Source organism: Malania oleifera, chromosome 12 (assembly GCF_029873635.1).
Source record: "Malania oleifera isolate guangnan ecotype guangnan chromosome 12, ASM2987363v1, whole genome shotgun sequence".
Lineage (NCBI taxonomy): Eukaryota > Viridiplantae > Streptophyta > Magnoliopsida > Santalales > Ximeniaceae > Malania > Malania oleifera.
In genome coordinates this window covers 75,237,831-75,262,904 of record NC_080428.1, presented here as the reverse complement: position 1 = coordinate 75,262,904, position 25,074 = coordinate 75,237,831, and the positions used below count along the sequence as shown (strand labels likewise).

At 38.3% G+C, this 25,074-nt stretch overlaps 1 protein-coding gene across 4 annotated transcripts in view; it reads left to right on the top strand.

The window, feature by feature from the left end:
- The first annotated feature begins 1,824 nt into the window (after nt 1-1,824).
- LOC131144336 (putative pentatricopeptide repeat-containing protein At5g13230, mitochondrial) overlaps nt 1,825-25,074 on the top strand; it is a 44,867-nt gene continuing 21,617 nt past the window's right edge. Inside the window, exon 1 of one of the 4 annotated variants that reach the window (XM_058092913.1) lies at nt 1,825-4,963. In XM_058092913.1, coding sequence (XP_057948896.1) covers nt 2,215-4,713 — 2,499 coding nt within the window. In that variant the 5' untranslated portion in view covers nt 1,825-2,214 and the 3' untranslated portion in view covers nt 4,714-4,963. The remainder of the gene's footprint in view (nt 4,964-25,074) is intronic. The other 3 variants (XM_058092914.1, XM_058092911.1, XM_058092912.1) reach the window with 3 other exon arrangements.

Here is a 25,074-nt window from a genome sequence, read left to right as displayed (position 1 = left end):
AACCAAATAAGAATAATTTGGAGGACTCAGGGTGTACTCCGGGGGATCACTTTGATGCCTAAGTTAGGGAGTGAGAGGTTTAGATTGCAACAATAACATAGAATGAGATCCTTACCTCTTCCTAAGATCTCCTTTTTATAGTGGTGGAGGCAAACTCTCCTTTAACTTGACATTTATGAGCATGTCATTATGCTTAGGAGGGTTGAGGTAACTTAAGGGAGGTTATGCAAGATATCAATAGTAGCTCTTATAACCATACCATTATGCTTAGGGGGGAGGGGGGGAAGGTTATAGATAACTTAAGAGCGGTTACGTGAGACATGAAGTGTTGATATTGTAACTGTCTGACCCTATGAGCGTTCCTATCCATTTTAGGTGTATTAGTCCCTAAAATTCCTCCATCCTTAAACTTAAAAGCTCGTTGGACTTGAAGGGTGGCCCACCATACCTTGTGCTACAAGTTTAAAATTTAGAAGAATAAGGACATTAAATATAGTGGCTCCAATATCATTATTTCTACATTGATAGCCCACTCAACATGACATACATAATGAGACTCATACTTCCTTTTTACCTCTTATAAAGTTCGAATCAAAGGTTTTCAAGATGAAAAATTTAAACTCTGACAGGTAGAGTATGTTTTAAGGGATACATATACTTTAATATTTTATAAAAAAAAAAAACCACCTAATGATTTATTTGATATGTATTGAGCAAAATGGAACTAAATGGAAGGAAATGAAATGCAGTCGATCTTCATAAATTTACATATTTACCATATAATTTTTCATTTTGTTTTACTCTTATTTCATTTTATTTTAGTGAACATTATCTAATAGCATGCTTGATTTGTGAAATGTAATGAGGTAAGAAAGGAATGAAATAAAAATTTGAATGAGTATCATCATGAAATCAATTAAAAAATTCGATTCTATTCCTTGTTTTTGCTGATATAATTTGTTGAATTATTCATTTACTAGTAGAAGTAGAAGAAAGGGTATAAAACAGGGAATAAAAGTAAAAAAGACAATTTAGTTTTTGAAACAATTTTTATTTTCTATTTTCAAAATTTTAAATAATTATAAACTTGTAATGTTGTTTTTTAATTTTATAATATTTATATATAAGAAATTTGAGAAAAAAAAATAAATTTAAAAGCTTAGATAATACTGTGATAATTTTAAAATGGTTCAAAAATAGCAATTAAAAATAAAACTATTCTTTGTCCATCATGCATTTCTCCAAATTGACACTTTCCTTTAGTTTGAAGCATGGTCTTAAATTTTCACGAAATTGTCGAAATTTTTTATTTTCGTCACCTTCGAAATTGAAATGGCAGTCGATTTCTGTCTTACATAATTTCCGTTAAAATCTCAACGAATTATCCGAAATTTATCGAAATCTTGAAATTTTAGAGAAACTTGTTGAAATTTTAACTATACGGTAAAACTTTGTCAAAATTCAAAGGAGAAATTTGGGAGTGAAGTAAAATTTCCATCTTAATTTATTTTATCGAAATAAAAGATTATTACAATTATTTTTAAAATTATATTAAAAAATAAACTTATAGTAGCATCTTATTTAACTTTTTATGTCTAAATTATCATTATTTGTATCATAAATAATATTTAAAAAATTTATGAATTTCATTCGTATTAACGGGATATGTTTAATCTGTTTGATACATATTTTATTTTTCAATTTTTTCTTTTCATACAAAACATATATGTATTTAATTTTAAAATTTATATTATTATACAAACAATTCTATACTTTACTGCTCGAAATTGAAATTAAAATCAAAATTTCTGTACTTTTCGAACCTCGAAATTTGAGAGGAAGACCTTGAAGTGAATCCACGGCAGACTGGGTAGACAATATGGGAATAGAAGACAACAACAATGGGGTTTGCTTGATTCCTGAGTATATGCAGTATTGCTTCTCTTGATAGACTTGTATAAGAAGCAGTCTTCTGGTACTTGGATACAGAAGTTGATGGAGGGGGGAAGAAGGGGAGGGGAAAGGGGAGGGAAGAAGACGCAGGAAGTTAGAGCAGGAGTGGGGAAGTTCAGGAGTTGGTGTGCTCGCCGTCCCATCCGCTCAAAAGAGTTTTTCCCTTTCAAACAAATCAAGGCAGAATAAAACAATTAAATAAATTGGAACAAGTTGAAAACTTTGTGATCACGTAAAGTTAAAGTTGAAATCTTGTTGGGTATGATCAGACTCTTGTCTCAGAGAGCGCTGCCATGGATACACTCAGCAATGCTTCATCAGACCGGTGGTTGGTTTTGCTTTCAGCGATGTGGGTTCTCTGCCCAATCTGCCCAGTTGTCCCAAGAGTCCACTGGGCACGCGGTGATGCCGCCCTTAGAGTTCAGTTCGCATGCATATGCCAATATGCTGCAAGATTGTATCCTAAACGGTGATCCTTCTGCAGGGATGGGTCTTCATGGCGAGATCCTGAAGAGAGGTGGTTGTTTGGACTTATTTGCTTGGAACATACTTCTAAATATGTATGTTAAATCCGAACTATTATCGGATGCATGTAAATTGTTCGATGAAATGCTTCAGAAAAACACAATCTCATTTGTCACCTTAATTCGTGGTTATGCACAGTCGCTGCAATTCTTTGATGCTATTGAGTTAATGGCTAGACTACATAAAGAAGGCCATGAGCTTAACCCATTTGTTTTTACTACTGTTCTGAAGTTTCTAGTAAGTATGGAATGGGCAGAATTGGCTTTGACCATCCATGCATGCATTTACAAGCTCGGTCATGAATCCAACCCATTTGTCGGCACTGCTTTAATTGATGCCTATTCTGTTTGTGGGTTTGTCACTGATGCTAGAGAAGTATTTAATGGGATTTACTGTAAAGATATGGTTTCTTGGACTGGGATGGTAGCCTGCTATGCTAACAATAATAATTTTGAGGATGCAATGGAGCTGTTCTCTCAAATGAGGACAGTTGGGATGAAGCCAAACAATTTTACTTTTGCTAGTGTGATCAAGGCCTGTCTAGGCATAGATGCCATAGAGATGGGAAAGGGCATTCATGGCTGTGTTCTAAAAACACGCTATGAGCTAGATCTCTATGTAGGTGTTGCCTTGCTTGACTTGTACACCAAGTTTGGGGATATTGATGATGCTCAACAGGCTTTTAATGAGATGCCTGAAAAGGATGTGATTCATTGGAGCTTCATGATTGCTCGTTATGCCCAGAGCAACCAAAGCGAAGAGGCTGTGGAATTGTTTTGTTGCATGAGGCAAGCTTTAGTACTCCCCAACCAGTTTGCTTTTTCTAGTGTGCTGCAAGCATGTGCAACCATGGAGGGTTTAGATTTGGGCATACAAATCCATTGTCATGTACTTAAGGTTGGTCTTGACTTGGATGTCTTTGTTCAAAATGCCCTTATGGATGTCTATGCCAAGTGCAGAAGGATGGATTACTCCATGGAACTATTTGTTGAGTCACCAAACAAAAATGATGTGACTTGGAATACAATGATTGTTGGCTATGTGCAGTTAGGGGATGGTGAGAAGGCACTAAATTTGTTCTTAAATATGCTTGGATGTCAAGTACAAGCAACTGAAGTGACTTACTCTACTGTTCTTCGTGCCTGTGCTAGCTTAGCAGCTCTGGAGCCTGGAATTCAAATTCATTCTTCGACTATTAAAACCAATTTTTACGAAGATATTGTTGTCGGTAATGCTTTGATAGATATGTATGCCAAGTGTGGGAACATCAAAGATGCACGCCTAGTGTTTGATATGATGAATGATCAAGATGAAGTTTCATGGAATGCTATGATCTCAGGATATTCAATGCATGGTCTAGGCAGGGAAGCTATAAGAATTTACAAGAGCATGCAAGAAACAAAGTTCAAACCCAACAAGTTAACTTTTGTTGGTGTCCTATCAGCATGTAGCAATTCTGGACTATTGGAAGAAGGACAAGCTTATTTTAGTTCTATGGTAAGGGATCATGGCATTGAACCATGTATTGAGCACTATACCTGCATGGTATGGCTTTTAGGGCGATTAGGCCAACTTGATAAGGCTTTAAAATTGATTGAAGACATCCCATTAGAACCAAGTATTATGGTTTGGCGTGCTTTGCTTGGGGCTTGTGTTATCCATAATGATGTTGAGCTTGGAAGGATTTCTGCCCAACGCGTGCTAGAAATGGATCCCCAGGATGACGCAACACATGTGTTACTGTCTAACATGTATGCCAGTGCAAGGAGATGGACAAATGTTGCTTCAGTTAGGAAAAACATGAAAAAGAAGGGAGTGAAGAAGGAACCAGGACAAAGTTGGGTTGAGAACCAAGGCACAATTCATTATTTCACTGTAGGGGATACTTCACACCCTCATAGGAGAGTGATTAATGGGATGTTGGAGTGGTTGAAAATGAAAACAGGGAAGGCCGGATATGTTCCTGACTATAATGTTGTTTTGCTTGATGTGGAAGATGAAGAAAAGGAGCTCCTCTTGTGGGTACATAGTGAAAGATTAGCTTTGGCATTTGCACTAATTAAGACACCATCTAAAAGCCCCATTCGAATTATTAAAAATCTTCGTATATGTGTGGATTGCCATGCTGCAATCAAAATTATATCCAAGGTTGTGCATCGACATATTGTTGTTAGGGATATCAATCGGTTTCATCACTTCCAGGATGGAAATTGCTCTTGTGGTGATTACTGGTAATTCATGTCTCATAGTGGAATCAACCAGTCAAAATTATATTGAAGGTTGTGCATCAACATACTTTTTCTAGGGATATCGATCAGTTTCATCACTTTCAAGGTGGAAATTACTCTTGTGGTGATTAATGGTAATTGGCATCACCTAATGGAATCGACCAGTCTTTGCAGGCTAAAGTCTTCATCTATGCGAGGAGATTTATGATCATTGTGGGTCATCCATTGGATTTGACCATGAAAGTGATGCCTTCTAGGTAAAGCCCATATACACACAATTGTACAATCATTGCTAGTTTCGTAGCTCTTACTATTTATATGCCATTGCTTCACAATGCTTTTTTATTATAAATTTATAACACAAGGAATTTTGAGTTAGTATTGACATTCTTGTCATAAGCTTTCGCTTTTTTTTTAAAATGCAAAATGTGACATGAGTTGTATGCAAGTCAGTCATATGGGCATATTGTTTGATGAATCTAGCGTTGGTGATTTCCTGTCATAAAAGGTTGTCATATATGTTGGTGATCATTTTATCTGTGTTTGCGGATTCATGTGGTTTGGTTGTTGGCTTAATTGCTTTGCTAAGATATAGTTTCATTACAACTTTACAAAAGGCAGATAGATTGTTTGGAGAATGGACTCATCTCCTAAGTGGGATCCTTTACTGATGAACCTTGCCTTTTTCCTTCAATGATGGACCCCACTTTCTTGCATATGTATTAAATGGATTTCCTATTTTCTGTTGAGAGGACTAAGTCCTCTTTGAAGATTATATTTTCTATTGTTCAATTAACCATGTTGCTAGAACTTTACCAAGAACTTTAGTGTATGCGGTCAAAAGGATTGTAGCATGCCTATTAGCTGCTATAAGATGGAATGATGGCCTTAGTTAGGATACTAAAATTTGTAGAAGAGCAGATGATGTGCTTTGAATTCAGAAGACTATAGGACTCGACTGAGTGCTTTTTTATAGAATTGATATGAAAAGTTTATTTGCCATTTGTTGACACTGGATTATGGTCTAAGAGTGTGTCAACAGATGGGAAAATGTTCGCATCGCAATCCCCCAAACAAGATAGTTAAACCAGAGGTGGACAAGACTCGAGAAAATACTAGAGATTAAAAATGCAGAGTCACCATCCAAGAGTCCAACCAACAGGGTTGAAAAGTCTTGACATACTTGTGTTTGAAAAGGGGAGTTTGACTTCAAAATATCCTCAGTTTTGAAAACATGAGATAAAGTGGAAGAAATTGATGGAAAAAGTTTTGATTGATTGTAGATTCAAAGATGACTCTTTCCTTTGAAATTAAGGTTTGGGAAAACTCAACATGAAAATATCTAATTTCAATCATGGGCTGGATAAGGTGGATGAGGTTTTTTAATTGAATTTTGAATTGAACAAACTTGTGGTCCCAATCCCCTGGTTGAAATTGGACAATTCAATGCTAGTAAAGTTGAATGTCTCTTGAAATCAAGTCTTAATGGAGAGTTGAGACAAATCAATCATTAATGAATTTGCAAAAGTCTTCCAATGAATGGTTGAAGTCAATCATTAATGAATGGTTTGAAGATCTCTTGATTGACAACCAGGAACTTTGAAAATCTCTAATTGTAAATCAGGGTTTTAATGCTCTGTTTGAGTCAACTCTTGATTGAAGACTTTGAAAATCTTTGATTAACAATTAAAGTTTAATGCTTTGTTTGAGTCAACTCTTAATTGAAGACTTGAGAATTGAATAGTCCCTTTAAAAAAAGGAAGGTTTTTGAAAGAAGAGAATTCCAAACTTGCCCCTGCCTTCCCAGTCCTAGGTTCAAACGTCGGCTCCTATTCACCTATACGAGCTTAAGAGAGCGAGCGCTTGTCCCTTGCCTAGGGTTGAAAAGGGAGAGGATGCCATACAGTGAAAACTCCCTATCATCCCATCATTAGCTAGTGTCGATAGGCCCTGAACAAAGCTTAAAGACACGACAAAGAACACATAGGGACCAAAAGCCAAAGAGAGTATTCGACAAACACGTGATAATAATATGGCGATTTAATAACGAGCATGCCTACACAAGTAGGGACTTAATAACTAAACACCAGATAATATTAACACAAGCATGAACAACTTGAATTCATTATACCTTGTGTTTGCAATAAACCTACATGCTATCAATGAAAACAATTCCATCATGATGATAACTTTCAATAAAAAATATTGCACACATCATGGAGCTTTGAACATTCTCATGCAAGCCAACCTTATTCATCAAAAGGAAGGCTACAACTCCCTTTATTTCATGCAATCTTTACAGCTCAAAGAGGAAGCGGCAGCCAAGTTCATTTGAGCAAAAAAACATAAGGAGATTAAAAATCTATTACACCAAGGGAGAGCTTAAATGGATAAAACCAAGTTAAGAATCATCATTCATTTGAGCATTCTTTCAAATCCCAAAAGATAACTCAATTTCACTTACAACATGTGTCATAGTGCATCTAAGAGAATACAATGGGCATTATAATAATGACCAAGAAAGCATGAGTGATATGGGGGGTTAAACACAATCAAATCCAAGCAGAATGAAAAAGGAAAATAAAAACCTCAGCCTACCACATATTTCAAGTACAGCCCCACAATATTCAGCCTTATGCATGACTAGGGAACCCTAGCTGAAGCCTCAAGTGTCTCTTCTCTCAATCCATGCCCAGGGGTTGCCATTGTTGACTCTACAAGTCCAATCTTGTTTTGATAATGACAAATCACTTGATATTTGATCTGTGCATTGAGTTTGTGAACATGACTTACACTAAGCATGCACGGAAAGTTAACAAATCTTGGCAAGATCCATGGAACTCAAAGAGTACGAGAATCAAGATGCAAGCGGCAAAGTTCAAGAATATCTTGGGAAAGGATATTTAGAACTCATGTACTTACATTTTCGTATGATTTAATTTGAGGCTCATTATAACTTAGAATGGTTTTAGGATTCATGCATTTCATGCACATCATTAGGAAACTCTCATGGACCTTGAAATGTTTTCAAAATCATGAAAAATATGTTTTTTGAAAGACCCAAGAAAAGGAGCCAAGCAGATTTTTAATTAGAAATGAAAATTTGAGAAAATGGGGATTTCGGTCGCCTGAACTCAAACCTCAGTAGCCTGAAGAATTTCTTCGGTTGCCTGAAGATTAAGTTCAGTCGCCTGAAGAATTAAACGGGAAAGACAGAACCTGGTAGAGGTACCTCGGTCGCCTGACCTTGGAACCTCAGGCGCCTGAAGTGTCGAGTTCGGTTGCCTGAACTCGCGGGAAAGCTTAAAAATCAGTTCTTTATTAAAAAGACACGCGAAGTATCTTATTGATCCAACGATTGAGATTAATTCTAAGGGTAATATACTATATATTATGAATATCTAAACCCTAGAACAAAAAAGTGAGACACACAAGAAAGAGAAGAACACACCTTGTTGAAAGATCATTGAAAAGTGTTATACGATTGCCTATACATCAATCTAAAATCTTCAAGCTTGGGCAAATCAAGTCAGATTTTCAAAGGGAACTTGTTTACTCTACTGAACTTCAATCGTCCAGTGAGGTTTGATCTTTCAAGTTTTTATTTCTCAAGAACCTCTCATCACATCTTGTGTTTTCTTGAGTATCTTTAGAAAGAGTTTTAGATCTTGAGTGTGCATACACATATAAAAGTTGATTTTTGTAAAATTCATTTTGTGAGAAAGACTTGTTAGCTTGGTTCATTGATTATTGGATTCAAGAGTATATAAACATATATATATTTTCTGTTCATAGGGCCTTTTTATTGAAAAACCTAGTTTGGTGGAAAGATTGAACTTTGAAAGAAGCTTTGTGATTTTGATTGAGTTTGTATTCAAGACAAAGATTTTGTTAACTAGTTCGCTTCAAATATACTTGTGCATTTTTACGAAGTAAACTAAGAACCCTAGTTAACTCCAAGGCATTTCAAATATATTTTTACTTGGGAGTTTTGATTAAATACGAATTTGTGTGTTGACACATATCATACATCAAACGATTGTATCGTTTTTCATACATTCTTGAGCTTCAAGTTATATCATATGTTAATGTGTTAGGAAATTGAATTGTACTCACAAGCTTTTGTTAGAAGCATTGTTTTGAGTGTTATTTTCAGATTTCATTGTAAACACGGTTCGGGTTGTGAACCGGGTGTGAGGAGGAAGCTGTACCTCTTGTGAGCAGCGGATAAGGAGGGAGCTGTACCTCTTGTAAGCAGCGGTTTGTAAGGGAAGCTCCGTCCCACTTTAAGGAGCAGGGTTTTTAGTGAATCCTTGAGTGGTTGCTCAAGGCGAGGACGTAGGCCAAGTCGGCCGAACCTCGTAAAATCGCGTTTGTCTTCTCTCTTCCTTTTACTCTTTATTTTCCGCGTTATATTTAAAGTCAGTATATTGCATGCATAGATAGGATTGCCACACTCATACTTAATTGAGCAACAAGAAGTAGTTGGTAAATTGATAAGAAGTGTGTAAAAGGAAACTAAGTGGCTTAATTTTTTGTTATATCCAGTTCACCCCCCCTCTTGGGATTACACCTTAATCAACAGCCACTTTGCAACCAACCCTGCCCAGAGCTGCAAGATTTTGGAGCTGTTCCCAGCTTCTGAACAATCCTAAGTCTCGCCTTCTTATTCATGTGATGCTAGGGTTTCAACCCCAGCAGCCGCCTACACTAGCACCTCCCAGCCCTAGCTGCTGCTGTCAACAACCCTATTCTTCAGCCCCTGCCCAGCAACACACACAGCTTAACCCTGTACTATCCCCTACACAGCAGCACATACTCGATTTCCAGTCCTAACTCCCGTTCTATTCTCTACACAGCAGCACAAACTCGAGTTCTATCTCCTACACAGCAGCACAAACTTGAGTTCCAGCCTTACACAGTAACACAAACTCGAGTTCCAGCCCTACACAGTAGCACAAACTCGAGTTCCAGTCCTAACCCACGTTCTATCCTGTACACAGCAGCACATGCTGCCCTAGCCCATGCTCAAGCCTCCCTACATTCTAAGCTCAGCAATAAAACAATAAAAGCAGCAGAGAGTTAATGGAAAATACTAAATGAAAAGCTTAGGGCCTGTTTGGTATTGTTGTTGTTTTCTATTTTTCTTTCTCCACAACGAAAAAATAGATTATAAAAATGTGTTTGTTTCTGTTGTCAGTTTCTATTTTCATTATTGGTTTTCAGCTGTTTGCCAAAAAATTGAAAATCAGATTTTATGGTTTTTAGTTGTTTTGGCAACCTGTTGCCAGGAATTTTAATATCCCGAAATAGTTTATTTAGATTAAATTATTCATTTTATACACATCTAAATTAAAATCAAAATTAAATGATCATATGAACTTAAATCTAATTAAAAGAAAATATACATAAATTTCAAAAAATAACAATAATGCCAATTAGAAAATACTTATACTATTTTCAATTGTTACGTCCAATAAAATTTTTATTGTAAAGTAAAATTTTAAAGTAGAACAATTAAGCAAAATAATTATAATAATTTTTTTTTATTGTAGTAATTTTTTAATGTGTATTATTTGTAATTTTATTATTTAAGTCATATTTTTATAATATTTTAATTTAAAGATGAAAATGAGCATTTTTTTAATCAAGTTTTTAATTTGTATTGGTTTTATAAATGTTAACCAAGTAGGTTGCTGGTTTCTAGTTTTTAGTTTCTATTTTTGGTTTTTAGTTTTCATTTCTGGTTTTCATTTCTCTAATTTTTGACAATGATACCAAATGGCCCCCTTAAAAAAAAATGATTAGAATGCAAACCCTACATGTAAAAAGACCAACCTTTTATGAACCCTAACCCTTTTCTCTTTGTTCCTCCTCCCTTGAGTTGCTGAATGTGTCTTGTTGCTCCTTCTCTCTATTCTTTCCTCCTCCCTTAAGTGACCGAATGTGTCTTCTTTGCTCTCCTTATTCTTCTCTTTTCATCTCTTCTTCCTTTCTCCTCTCTTTTCTTTTTCCTTTGGCCATAGCCTCCCTTCTTTTTGGGGTTTCCCTTTTTTTTCCTCTTAAACTCTACGTAAACCTCTCCCTTTCTCTCTTCCCTCTCCCTTTCCTTTTTCCTTTCTCTCTCTCTTTTATGTAAGCTCCCCTAGCTCTTTCTCTCTTATTTTTTTCTTGGCCATAGCCACCCTTTCTCTTTCTCTCTCTCTCTAGCTCACCATCCTCGTCTCACAAGTGACCCCCCCTTTCTAGCTCTATCTCCCTCCTATTTATAGGCAAAAATGGAGAAGCTAGATTTTCTCTTAAAAATAGAAGGACAAGAGTGTCCCAGGGGGCAAGATCAATTACAACCTTGCCCCTAAGGCTTAAAGATAGTGCTATTGGGCCTTTGGGGGGCCAATTGGGCCCCCTTAACCTGCAAAGTGTCTTTTTGAAACTTTGAAAGAGGCCCAGAGAGGCCCAAAGAAGCCCAAAGAGGTCTTGTAGACCCAATAAAGATCCTTATAAAAAGCCAAGGGACCCCAGGAGGCCCCCAAAAACCTTGAGAGGTTCTTTGAGACCATCAAAACACAAATAAAACTTTAAGAGGCCTTTGAGGGACCCTGAATTGCAATTAAAGCCTCTTAGACCTCTCCTAAGCCCACTGACCAAAGTAAGAAACTCTTGGGTCAAAATGGGCATCGACAACATCTATTGGAGTGATAGTTGGCTCATGGGTGAGCCAAACTCTTGGTAAAGCTATGTTCTCAAATTTGAGGGTCAATAAACACGCAATCTAATTTGTTAGTAGATTCTTCCCCCCACCCCATCATTTTTTTTTGGTATTATTTCTTCCATGAATTGTAGTTTTTTTTTTTTTTTAATTTTTTATAATGGAGTAAATATATAATTTACATTTTTCTAAATGAAGAGGAGCGTAGAGAGGGCGTTAATGCCGAGAGTTGGTCTATAAGACTTGCTCTCAAAAAGACCTTGTCGAAGTCATCATTACACAGGAAATTTCTTGGAGGCAAAAATCCAGTGCTCTTTGGCTGAAGGAGGGGACATCTACTAGTTTCTTCCGCCGAACTGCTAACATGCACCATTGGGTCAATATGTTAACAAGAATTAAAGTGGAAGGGGTGATTCCAGTTGATGATGAGGAAATCAAAAGGGGCATTTGCAATTTCTACAAAAACCTTTATACTGAGCAGCAGTTTTGGAGACCAGCAGATGATGGCATTCTTTTAAAAAATCTAAGCTTTTCCACAACTCAGTGGGTTGAGAGGCCTTCTGAGCAAGGGGAAATTGTTCAGGCTTTCAAGAGTTGCAATGGGGACAAAGCTCACGGCTCTAATGGCTTCACTAAGGCCTTCTTTCTAAGGAACCAGGACCTTCTCAAATAGGATATTATTTGTGTTTCAAAGATCCCCATAGAACAGGCAAATTCATGTTTAGTATCAACTCAACCTTTGTTTCCTTGATCCCATAAAAACAGGGGCTTGCAGCATAAAAAATTTCCACCCTATTAGCCTAGTTGGCAGCTTGTATAAGCCCCTTTCCAAAGTCCTGTAACTTGGCTTAAATTTGCAATTTTGGAAGTTATCAGGAAACACCAACATGCCTTCATAACAAGCAGGCAGATCACGGATGCTGGCCTTATTTCTAGTGAAGTTGTGGATGCCTACATTAAGGGGAGGAGAAGAGGGGTGGTTTGCAAGCTAGACATGGAGAAGGTGTTGACCATGCGAACTGGTATTTTCTGCAATATATTCTCAGAAGAATGGGTTTTGGTGAAATTTGGTGTAATTGGATCCGCCATGTATCCGTACCTCCTCATTTTCAATGCTCATCTATGGCTGTCCTATGGATTTTTTCCGACCATCTCCTGGTTTGACACAAGTAGACCCCTCTTGTCCCTATTGTTTATCATTTTAATAGAAGTGTTGAGCCATATGATAATTGAAGACAACAAGGGATGGTCCCATCTCCTTTTGGCAGATGACAGTATCATTTTCTGTGAGGATGATCCTGAGCAAATCCTCAACGTTAGATGCATCCTCCTTGGTTTCAAAGCGGTCTCAGGCTTAAAAGTGAACTTGGACAAAAGTGAAATCATTCCAATGGGGACTTGTCATAGCAGGCTTTCACTAGCAGGTCTATTAGGTTCCAAAGTTGGATCTTTTCCTATTACCTATCTCAGTCTTTCTCTAGGATCCAAGTTTAAAGACATAGGAGTTTGGGACCCATGGCAGATGTCAAAGAAAACTTGCTGGTTGGAAAAGGAATTGCCAGTCAATAGGTGGAAGACTTGCACTCATCAAAGACACTGTTAGATTACCACTTTACCTAAAAGCTTAAGTTATTAGGTTGTGAACCAACAATGTATATCAAGCTTTAACACTCCCCGCACGTGCGGCTCGACAGCACATGGAGAGATAAACATACGATAGATAGCACCCATTATAGGATATCCAATAATTTAAATAGTAAACACCTCATGTAATAAATGCAAGCAACGAGACTAGAATCCAAGGCCTCCTGGTAATCAGCTCTGATACCAAGTTAGATTACCACTTTACCAAAAAGCTTAAGTTAATCAATTGTGGTCCAACAATGCATATGGAGCTTTAATAGGCACTTTATCTAGTCTCCAATATATTTAATGTCTCTTTTCCCTATCCTAAGTGGCATAGCCAAGAGGTCGGAAGATATTCAAAGAAGATTCCTATGGGGATCATGGACGAGGAATTTAAATATCATTTCGTTAGATGGTGGGTAGTTAAACAACCATGTAAAAGAGTGGTTTAGGCCTTAAATCTCTTTCCAGTTTCAAGAAGGCCGGGAAGTGGTTTTGGAGATTCATGAAAGAGAAGAATCATTTCTGGAGGGAAATCATTGCTGCCAAAGACGGCCTCCATTATGATTAATGACTGTTGCCTATAAAGAGTTGAATGGAGTCCATGGTACAGTTGTTTGTAGATCCATGAGGAGCGCATAGGATTAATTCTTCCCTCTCATTTATTTTCAAGTGGGGAATCCCAGGCTGTTGTAGAGACAAATAGTAAAAACTTTTCATATGTGATGACTTTTTTGTTGAGCTAAATTCTGTGATGAAGGTGGTGGTGGTGGTGGTGGTAGTAATAGTAGGACAACATGCATGAGGATCAGATAGAGACAAAAAGTAAATTTTTTTGCAGGTGATGACTTTCTTGTTGAACTAAATTCTATGATGAAGGTGGTGGTAGTAGGGGGAGGAGGTGGAGGAGGAGTAGTAGTAGTATAATAGGCATAAGTACCGGATGTAGAGACAAATGATAATCTTTCATGGGTAATGACTTTCTTGTTGAGCTAAATTCTGTGATGTAGGCAAAAGGTTACTTCTTTCTTGCGTCAAATATTTGTTCTCAATATATGATAAAATTTAAAGTATGAGAATTTTCTGACATTTGTGCTGATATTCGGATTATGTGATCTTTCTTGAACTCATGAATTTTCACCAATTTATTGAAAGTCATCTTTTGAATACACAGTCTGACGATTAGAAGGAATGGATTTCAGATTATTTTGTTAGTTAGGAAATTATATATGATTTTTTATTTTTAAAATATAGAATTTAATTTTTTAATTCTGTTGTTTATGGTGTGGCTCTTGTACTTGGGATTTATAAACAAAGGGAAGGGAAAACTGGATGCTTCTTGGTGTGGTGTAGCAGCAGGGACTTGTCAACAAGAGCCCTGTGCTCGTTGACGAGTAGATACTGAGAGCCAAAAATTCTCAGAGTTGAAGACTCGTCGATGAGAGGATAGACTAGTCGGCGAGTGTCCTTGGCTTCGCCGACGAATCTCGTGTTCTTGTCGACGAGTATTTCTGGGCTGCGAGGAGTTTTTTTGAATTTTAAATTTGAACGTTGAGGTGGTTGGGTAATTGGAGGGAAACCTCCGAGAGACTGTTATATATGTCATTCTGGGTGTGTATTGAGTGAGTGAGTGATCATTTGTGAACTGTATTGTCTACTTTGATATTTCCTTAGTGAAATTCTTGTGCCATTGCTTCTGTAGATATATGCTTTGCTGCACCACGTAAATCTTGTTGTTGTGCTTGTTAGTTCTTGTTTATTGGTTGTGATTAATTTGCTTGTTGCGTTTTTATTCCGCTGTGCGTCCTTTATTCGATCATTATTCACAACAAATTGGTATTAGAGCGATTGTTGTTATGACATTGGGATCATCTTTTGCAAGATTTGATATCGTCAAATTTGATGGAACCGGGAATTTTGGTTTATGGCAGAGGAGAGTGAAGGACATTCTTGTGCAACAAGGAATGATTAAGGCTCTACTTGATACTCAACCGGAAGGAATGGATGAGGCAACATGGGTAGATTTGAAAGCAAAGGCCGCTTCCACAATACGCTTGTGTTTGGTCGACAAAGTTCTCCATCGTGTGATGGAGGAGGATTCTCCAGCAGCTATATGACGAAAGTTAGAAAGTCGGTTCATGTCCAAATCACTCAATAATAAATTTTTTCTTAAGTAAAGTTTGTATTGGCTTAAGATGGTTGAAGGATCAAACTTAGATCAACATATTAATGCTTTCAATCAAATCATTAGTGATTTGATGAGAGTTGATGTTAAGTTTGATGAATGTTGTTAAACTCTTTGCCTTCGACTCATACCTATGAAAATCTTGTGACCACTCTTACGTGGGGAAAAGAAACTCTTGATCTTGAAGAGGTAATAAGTGCTTGCTAAATTTTCATCAAAGATTGAAAATATGTGATGAAGGAGAAAGACTTGTGGTAAAGGGTAATAATGAGCGAGGCAAAGGAAAATCCAAACATGGATCAAGTCAGAAATCCCGCAATCAATCCAAGAAGAAGAAAGAAATTTGGTGTTATAAATGCGGTAAAAAGGGGCATGTGAAACCGAAGTGTCTAGATTGGAAGAAGAGAAATTTTGAAAAACATAAGGGTACTTCAAAATTTGCGAATGTTGTTCAAGAAGGAGATTCAACGTGTAGTGATGGTGATGTTCTATCAGTTTTAGTGGGGTCAGATAATCTAACGGACTCTTGGATACTTGACTTGACATGTTCTTATCACATGACTCCGAACAAAGAGTGGTTCAATACTTACAGGTTAGTGAATTCTGGATCAGTTTTTATGGGTAATGATGCTTCTTGTAAGATCATTGGCATAGGAAATGTAAAGATAAGAATGTTTAATGGTGCTGTGAGAACGTTGTGTAATGTAAGACATATACTGGAGTTGAGGAAGAGTTTGATATCACTTGGAACTTTGGATTGTAATGGTTTCAATTACAAGTCTGAAGGTGGAGTTATGAAAGTATGGAAAGGAAATCTGACTGTAATAAAAGGGCAGAAACTGGATGGGAATATCTACACATTGTAGGGAACTACCATTGTAGGTGGAGCTGCAGCCATAGATGCTGAATCAGATGAGACCGTCTTGTGGCATATGCTCCTTGAGCATAAAATTGCAAAAACTGGATGGGAATATCTACACATTGCAGGGAACTACCATTGTAGGTGGAGTTGCAGCCATAGATGCTGAATCAGATGAGACCGTCTTGTGGCATATGCTCCTTGAGCATATGGGGGAACACGACATGAAGGAACTACACAAGAGGATACTTTTGAAGGGCTTGAAATCATGTCAATTGGAATTTTGCAGGATTTATGATTTTGGAAAACAGAACAAGGCAAAGTTCAGATTAGCTATACACAAGACAAAGGGTATTCTTGATTATGTGCATTCAAATGTTTTTGGTCTGGTTAGAGTTGCATCAAAGGGTAGACATGTGTATTATGTGAGTTTTATTGATGATTACTCACGGAAGGTCTGGGTTTACTTCATGCGTCGCAAATCAAATACATTTGCTAGGTTTAAGATTTGGAAGATTGAAGTGGAGAACCAGACGGGGAGGAGAATCAAATGCTTGAGGTCGGACAATGAGACCGAGTACGTTGATTCTCGGTTTATGAAGTTCTGTGCGGAGTAGGGCATCAAGAGACACTTTACAGTTCGCCGGACACCTCAGCAAAATGGTGTGGCAGAACAGATGAACCGGACTCTTGTTGAAAGGGCTTGGTGTCTCAGATTAAATGTAGGGTTACTGAAGAACTTCTGGGCCAAGGCAGTAAGTACAACTTGTTTTCTAATAAACCGATCACCAAGGGCATCACTAGAGCATAGAGTGGTAGAAGAGGTTTGGACGGGAAATGCAGTAGACTACTCCAGATTGAAGGTATTTGGGTGTCCAGCCTATGTTCACATATGTAGTGAGTAGAGGTCTAAGCTTGACCCGAAGTCTCGTTGTTGCATCTTTTTGGGATATTCAGAGGGTGTAAAGGGGTACAAGTTGTGGGACCCAGTGACAAACATGGTGGTGATCAGTAGGGATGTAGTCTTTGATGAGAAGACTATGGTGAATTGTACTCAAGAGTGTGATGAATAGAAACAGGAGCTAGAAAGCTGGGGTAGTGATGAACATGTTGTGCACGTGGAGTTGGAAGCTCAGGGCAACGACAATGATCATGGTCCTATGGTTGCAGGGAGCTCTAGTTTGGGAAACCAGCAAGTCGACGATATTCCTATACGGAGATCTAGACGCACTATCAGACCTCCACCAAGGTATGGATTTGAAGAGTTAGTATCTTCTGCTTTCCTTACTAGTTGCAACGATCCAACTACATTTCAAGAGGCAGTGCACGATCAGGAGAAAGATAGGTGGATGGGTGCGATGATTGAGGAGATGGAATCACTACATAAGAACCAAACTTGGGATTTGGTGGTGCTTCTAGATGGGAAGAGACTGATATGTTGCAAATGGGTATATAGGAAGAAGGAGGCAATTTCAGAAAAGGAAGGAGAGAAATTCAAGGCACGGTTGGTGGCAAAAGGATACTCACAGAAGAAGGGGATGGATTATGAAGAGATCTTTTCTCCAGTGGTTCGACATACTTCTATCAGAATTGTATTGGGGTTGGTAGCCCATTATGATTTACATTTGGAACAAATGGATGTGAAAACGGTGTTTCTTCATGATGACTTGGAGGAACAAATCTACATGGTATAGCCGGAGGGATTCATTGAACCGGGAAAAGAAAATTTAGTTTGCAGGTTGAAGAAATCTCTTTATGGGCTGAAACAGTTTTCAAGGCAATGGTATAAACGGTTTGATTCTTACATGATCAAGATTGGCTACAAAAGGTGTGAGTATGACTCCTGCGTATATGTGAATAAGCTTGAGGATGGTTCTCTTATTTTCTTGTTATTGTATGTCGATGACATGTTGATAGCTGCAAAAGATTTAACTGAGGTGAATCAGTTAAAGGACTTGTTGTATAAGGAATTTGACATGAAGGATCTTTGCTCGGCTAAGAAATTACTTGGGATAGAGATTCGCCGAGACAGAACTGTAGGGAGATAATGGCTATCTCAAGGCAGTTATGTGCATAAGGTGTTGGAGAGGTTTAGCATGACTGATGCAAAACTGGTGTGTACACCTCTAGCGAATCATTTTAAGTTGTCTACTGCAGGTTGCCCAAGTATGGATGGGGAAATCCGGGACATGTCAAAGATCCTCTATGCTAGTCCTGTGGGGAGTTTAATGTATGTCATGGTGTGTACGAGGCCAGGTAACTAAGTTTCTCTCTAATCCAAGAAGGCAGCATTGGGAAGCCGTCAAATGGATACTCAGATACTTAAGGGGTACATCGGGATATGGCATCATGTTCGGCAAGCAACAAGGTTGTCCTTCAATTATGGGCTTTGTAGATGCTGATTACGTTGGAGATATGGATGACATAAGGTCTATCACGGGATATGTATTTACCCTTGTAGGAGGACTGGTATGTTGGAGATCCATGGTACAGTATTTTGTAGCATTATCCACGACTGAGGCGGAATATATGGCCGTTGTCGAAGCTACATAGGAAGCCTTATGACTTACCGGTTTAGTCAGAGTGTTGGGGTTACAGTAAGATGGAGTGGTGTTGCATTGTGATAGTCAGAGTGCTATTTACTTGGCGAAAAATCAGATATACCATGCTAGAACCAAGCACATTGATGCGAGGTTCCACAGGGTTCGGGAATTGATTGCTTCGGGTGAGCTTGTGTTGGAGAAAGTTCACACGTCTGAAAATGCAGTGGATATTTTGACGAAATAGGTTACTTCTGAGAAGTTCAAGCATTGCTTGGACTTACTCCATGTCTCCAATTGATAGAAGGGAGACAAAACCAACCGAGCGATTCAAGTTCAAGGTGGAGCATTTGGACATGTTTTTCAGGATTCTCCTAAGGGGCGTATAATCACCAAGGTGGAGATTGTTGTTTATGGTATGACTCTTATACTTGGGATTTATAAACAAAGGGAAGGGAAAACATATGGATGCTTCTTGGTGTGGTGTAGTAGCAGGGACTCGTCGATGAGTGCCCTGTGCTCGTTGACGAGTAGATACCGAGAGCTAGAAATTCTCAGAGTTGAAGACTCGTTGACGAGAGGATAGACTAGTCAATGAGTGTCCTTCTTGGCTTTGTTGACGAATCCCCTGTTCTCGTCGATGAGTGTTTCTGGGTTGCAAGCAGTTTCTTTGAATTTTGAATTTAAACGTTGGGGTGGTTGGGTAATTGGAGGGAAACCTTCGAGAGACTATTGTATATGTCATTCTGGGCGTGTATTGAGTGAGTGAGTGATTATTTGTGAAGTGTATTGTGTACTTTGATATTTCCTTAGTGAAATTCTTGTGCTATTGCTTCCGTGGATGTAGGCTTTACCGAACCATGTAAATCTTGTTGTGGTGCTTGTTATTTCTTGTTTACTGGTTGTGATTGATTTGCTTGCTGCGTTTTTATTCCGCTATGCATCCTTTATCCAATCATTATTCACAAAAAATTCCAATGATGAAGGAAAGCATAATCCCTTATATTCTTGGGAAGTTGCTTTCTAAAGCATTTTTCTGTTATACAACTTCACCCCACATTACTGGGGACCCCTGTGGCAATATAACAGTATCTTAGATGTGTTTGTCTGAATTGGTCAACACTGCTTGCATTCTCTGAGAAGCATATAACATGTTTCTTTCGGAATGCCCCTGAAGATATGAGACCTTTTAAATCTTTATTTTTATTTTGATTTTGAAGGAACAGAAACAGTAGAATCAAGCAGTTATTATCAGAAGCCTCTGAAATCAGTCATCCCCAACTGAAGATGAACAGGTGAAGCATCAAGAAGGTTCCTTTGGATCTCCTGGGAGGCTTATCAAGTTATCATCAACCTGGGGGCATCTGTTGGAGGAATATTTGGCATAGTATTTCCAAGTTTTAGGAAGAAATCATGAAGCTATCGATATCAACACTAGTGGCAATGCCAGCAAGCAGTCAAATGACCCCTCCTTTAGTTGGAGACAAAACCCAAGATGTTAAGCGTGTAGGATATTTAGTTAGCAGTTGCGCCTTTGATGTTGGAGAAGAGCATCGGTATTTGTCTCCAGAGACTGAAAATGCAAAGCTTCCTCAGCTCACTGACACAGATGTGGCTGGAGCCTCACTACTTAAAACTGGGCTTTGGCACGTCTACACAGCAACATCAAGTTTAGATGTTGCTCATGGTTTCACTTTTGGCAGCATCAACACTTGGACATCGCTCCCTTCTCTTTTCCGAAAACACTAGAATCCTCCTCTTGCTTCACCCCTTGCCACATTGTCTCTTACAACTTTGCTGCCTCACTTAATTGCATAGCTGCCGTAGCCAAACGTGATTCAGATATATCTGCATTTTCATATTTAGGTATGAGTATTGACATAACTATATGAAGGGGAGCTTAGGAGCGTAAGGTTGTCACTGTGTGACCTGGAGGTCATGAGTTCGAGGTGTGGAAACAGCCTCTTGAAAAAATGCAAGGTAAGGCTGTGTACTATAGACCCATTGTGGTCCACCCCTTCCTCGGACCTCATATACGCGGGAGCTTTGTGTACCGGGCTGCCCTTTATTGACTTAATTATGTATTAGTGAAGTTTCTTATGTTAATGATATTATTCAAACCACAGAACAGAATTCCTTCCTGCACCACTGCTTCCTGCCACCTCACCAACTCTTGCTACGATGATTTTTCTGCTCTTTAGCAAAACTACAAACAGGTCCATAGTCAAGTTGTTAGCTTTTTGAGTCCGATCTCTGTTTTGATGCTGACAAACCACCAGTATCTTATGTGTGCATTTAGTGTGTGAACAGGTTATCATTTCAGCACGAACATAAGATACCAAAAAATGGAAGCTAGCAAGGACATAAAGCTCGCACACTCCTGGAAAAATTCATGGAAAATGATGAGTAAAAGAAGAAGACATTTTGATTTTAATTTGTATTGCATTTAATTTTTTATTTGGTTTATAATAATGCATGCATGTGCATGATTTGATTTGAATGCTCAGATGACCGTAGTTTGACCATAGGGAACCAAAGGCCATAGACAGACCTTAGAGTTGACTTCGGTCGACCGACGTTAGGTTTTTAGGCTTAATTGAAAGCCTCGGGCGACCGAACTATTTATGTGTTATAGCCCTCAGTCGACCGAACACTCTGATGGCCAAAAAGTCAACAAGTTGATTGAGGCCTGGGCAACTGAATTTAAATTGAACTAACTGCCCCCGGTCGACCGAATGCTTAAAAGCTACTTTTCCATTGTCCTCGGGCCACCGAACATTTAGTTCAAAATAGGATCGGGCGACCGAATAGTGAGGTTCGGCAAACCGAACAACTCACCGGGCGACCAAACCTCAAACATTTGGAAAATCGCCTTGGGCCCAACCACTCGGACTCACCCTTGGGCACCCGAAGTAAAAAAGTTAACTTTTCTCTGTGTGTCTGTTCGGGCGACCGGCCCTAAGGACCGGGAGACCGAAACTCTCGGGTTGCCAAAAATTAATTGTGGTAATTGGGATTAAAATTTAATTAAACTTTTTCAAAATCCCCAATATGTCCCAATGGTCATATTTTTTAGAAAAATTATAAACATCCCTTTCATTTGTTTAATTAGCAACTTTGATTAACTTAAAAATTCTCTCAAATCTTTTTTTTAATCAAAGTTCCCCCATTTCAATTCCTATTTCAAAAATCTTTTATGGGGTAAATTTTATACTCCCCCAACTCTCTTTATTATTCTTTGGAAAATCTTTTGAAAGAGAGCATATTTATTTTAGGGCATTTACTTCTTGCATTTATGCTTTCATAGAAAAATTTTATCTTACAAGAATCATTTGAAAAATCAAAATCCTAGGTTCTCCGATTATTCTTTGAAAAATATTTTTTGGGAGAATATTTTGTTAGGGTCAAAACCTTTGAGCGTTCATCATACAAATTACTTTCAAAGGTTGAAATATTAATTTGAAAAACACCCTTACTCTACTTAAGCATTAATTTCATATCATATGAGAGTGCATTAGAGTTTTTAATGTGTACATCCATGCTTGTATTTAGAAGCATTTTAATATGTACAAAAATAATTTTTATTGTACTAGTTGGGTTCAGCCTGGAATTGAATTGGGGAGTCTCAGCCCCGTAAATGAGACCGGTTCGGTTCAATTCGGAAATTGAACTGGAGAGTTTCAGCCCTGTAAGTGAGACAAGTTGGGCTCAGCCTTGTAATTGAGTTGGAGTTTTCCTCGCCCCGTAAGGAGAGGATGTAAATGGCTTCTGCTCCGCCCGTTTAAGTGAGCAGGGATAGTGTAATCCTTGAGGGGTATGTCCAAGGCGGGGACGTAAGTTGGTTTGGCCTAACCTCGATAACAAATATCGTGTGTTGCTCTCTCCTTATCTCATTTAATTTATGCACTTTAAATTCAGCATGTGTATGCTTGTTCACTTATGGTTATATCGAATTGCATGCACACATTCACTTTAAATGAGATACACGTGTATGTCTGTACATATTGCTTATTCTGTTTTACATACACAACCATAATTAAGATGAGATATGATATGTGGTGAATCGGTTTAAATGTTTAATTTAGCCAAAATGTTTTTAAAACCCAGTTCACCCCCCCTCTTGGGATCACACCAATTCCAACACGAGTTCCCTTTCTTCACAAGTAATCAGCAAAATCTAGTCATATCCACTCCAGGTAGCTCATACACTGACCTCGTAGAGATCTTCTCAATAGATTATTTTCAAGTTAGTGTTTCTGTTGTTCCGATCATATTTTAGATCATATTTCAGTAGGGTTTACATTCTTCAGAGCTTAAAGACATGGGCTTGTGTCCATTGCATGATGGATATTGTTGCTTGTCCCAGATTCAATTAAGAAAATTGATTATGTTTGAAAGAAATTAATTTTGTTTTCAGTAGTGAGTTTTCAAAGAGAGAAAACAACAAGGATACAATTACATTACAATTTCAGGGCTTTCAAGCAATTTCAGTACAGAATCAGATTTTCCTTTTCTCCATGCATATACTTCTCACATCCAAGATCACTTTATGAATGGGGGAATCTATTCTGAGATTGGATTTCTCATAAAGCAGACTGTTCCTGGCTGCCAGGTCTTGTGGATTGCAGTGTTCCAGGCTAGCTTGTAGACTTCTTCAGTTGGAAAATCTCAAGGGTGGCAATCCAATTGACAGTTTAGTCCCAATATTTGAATTGTCGTGGAATTTCAAAGGGTGTGCTTGCTCCATTGATCTGTTGTGTGACTAGACAACAAAAGAATAAATGGCTTGGGTTTTCCAATCCAGTCCCACAGAGTTTACCGTGTAGATCAGGGGTTTTTCCCCCATGCTATTAGTTTCTCAAATGTAGAAGTTTTGTCTTTAATTGGTAGTCCAGCAATAAAAGAATGTTTGGGACGTTATGCTTGCACTAAGTGTATTTTGCCCAATTGACTAAAGGGGATCTTTCTCGAATTGAATTCCAGGCTGTAGAGAAGGAGAACTTACCTGAAGGAGTGAGGTCGCTGTATATAATATCCTTTCAAGTAGCATCTAGGGCAGAGCTTAGGGTGTTTTTGATTTGCAGTACATTAGCTGTTTGCCTCCTTGACCAAGCCCAGTTATCATCATTGACCATTTCTGCTGAAAGGCCAATTCAATAGGCAAGTGGGCTCCATAGTGTTCAAGAAGGGGGCTGTGTGTGTGCCAGTTGTCAAAGAATTCTGTGTTTTATCTAAGAATATGCAATTGGTCCAGTCCTTAGGATTTTCTTCCATGTCCATGTGTTACCAGCTGTGATTTTTGTGTCTGTATGACGCATAAGAATGTTTTTGAGGTGCAGAGATGCCTAAAAGCTTGATGATGGCTGTATTCCCTCACTCTAAGATTTAATGTCTTAGCCCTCCTTCTTTGTAGGGTTTATGTACATCCTTCAATTTCACCTAACAGCCGTATGTGTTCCAATCATTCCCTTTTCCACAAGAATGATTTGAACCTCCTTTCAAGTTCATTTAAAATGGCTTGGGGAAGTAAGATTGCTGCAGACCAGTAGCTTTGGATACTCTCAAGGATTGTTTCGATCAATTTTAATCTTCCTGCAAATGATAGATACTTGTGGGTCCATGTGTAAATTCTTGCAGAAAATTTTTCAATTTGGAGGTTGCAGCCAAACCTGCTGATCTTTTTTGTAACTAAGAGAAGATCTAACTCATTTAAGGGTTTCACTGGTAATTTACCCTCTGGAATTCCCAGTGTTTGGGTGATGTTCTCTATACCAGGTTTTGAGATACTGTAGTAGCATACCTCGGATTTTGAGGTGTTGCATCTAAACCCAGTAATTCTGTAGAAAATAGTTAGGTTGTGTTTGACACATGGAGCAGAAGTTATGTTCCCATGGGCTAGGATCAGAATATCATTAGCAAAGCATATGTTACCAGTCTAAGCTCATTACATTTGGGATGATAAGCAAGGTTTCCATGAGATGTGTCATACTGTAGGAATCTAGTGAGTACCTCCATGAGCATGCCAAATGGTAAGGAGAAATGGGTCTCTTTGTCTGATTCCTTCTCATCCTTGGAAGTAACTTTCTGCTGCCCCTTTATGTTGACTGAGAAAGATGGAGCTGTGTACACTCTTTTTTCCAATTCGTGAAGTTACATTATGTGCCAATGATTCAAGTAGATATGACAAAATTTCAGTGCACAGAATCAAAAGCCTTCATCAGGTCAACTTTTAAAGCAAAACTTGGAGGCCTGGAGCTGCTGATGGGTCTGATAGTAGAAATAAATCCTACTTCAATTGTGTTTCGGTCGTGATTTCTTGCTCTGATTAGTGGCATCAATTGCTTTGTTTTGGACCGAATCATTAATGAATCAATCTGGAGACTTGGAACAATATGCGTTCCCAACTAGGAACGCTACAAACACCGGAAGAACCAAAAATAATCCCAAGG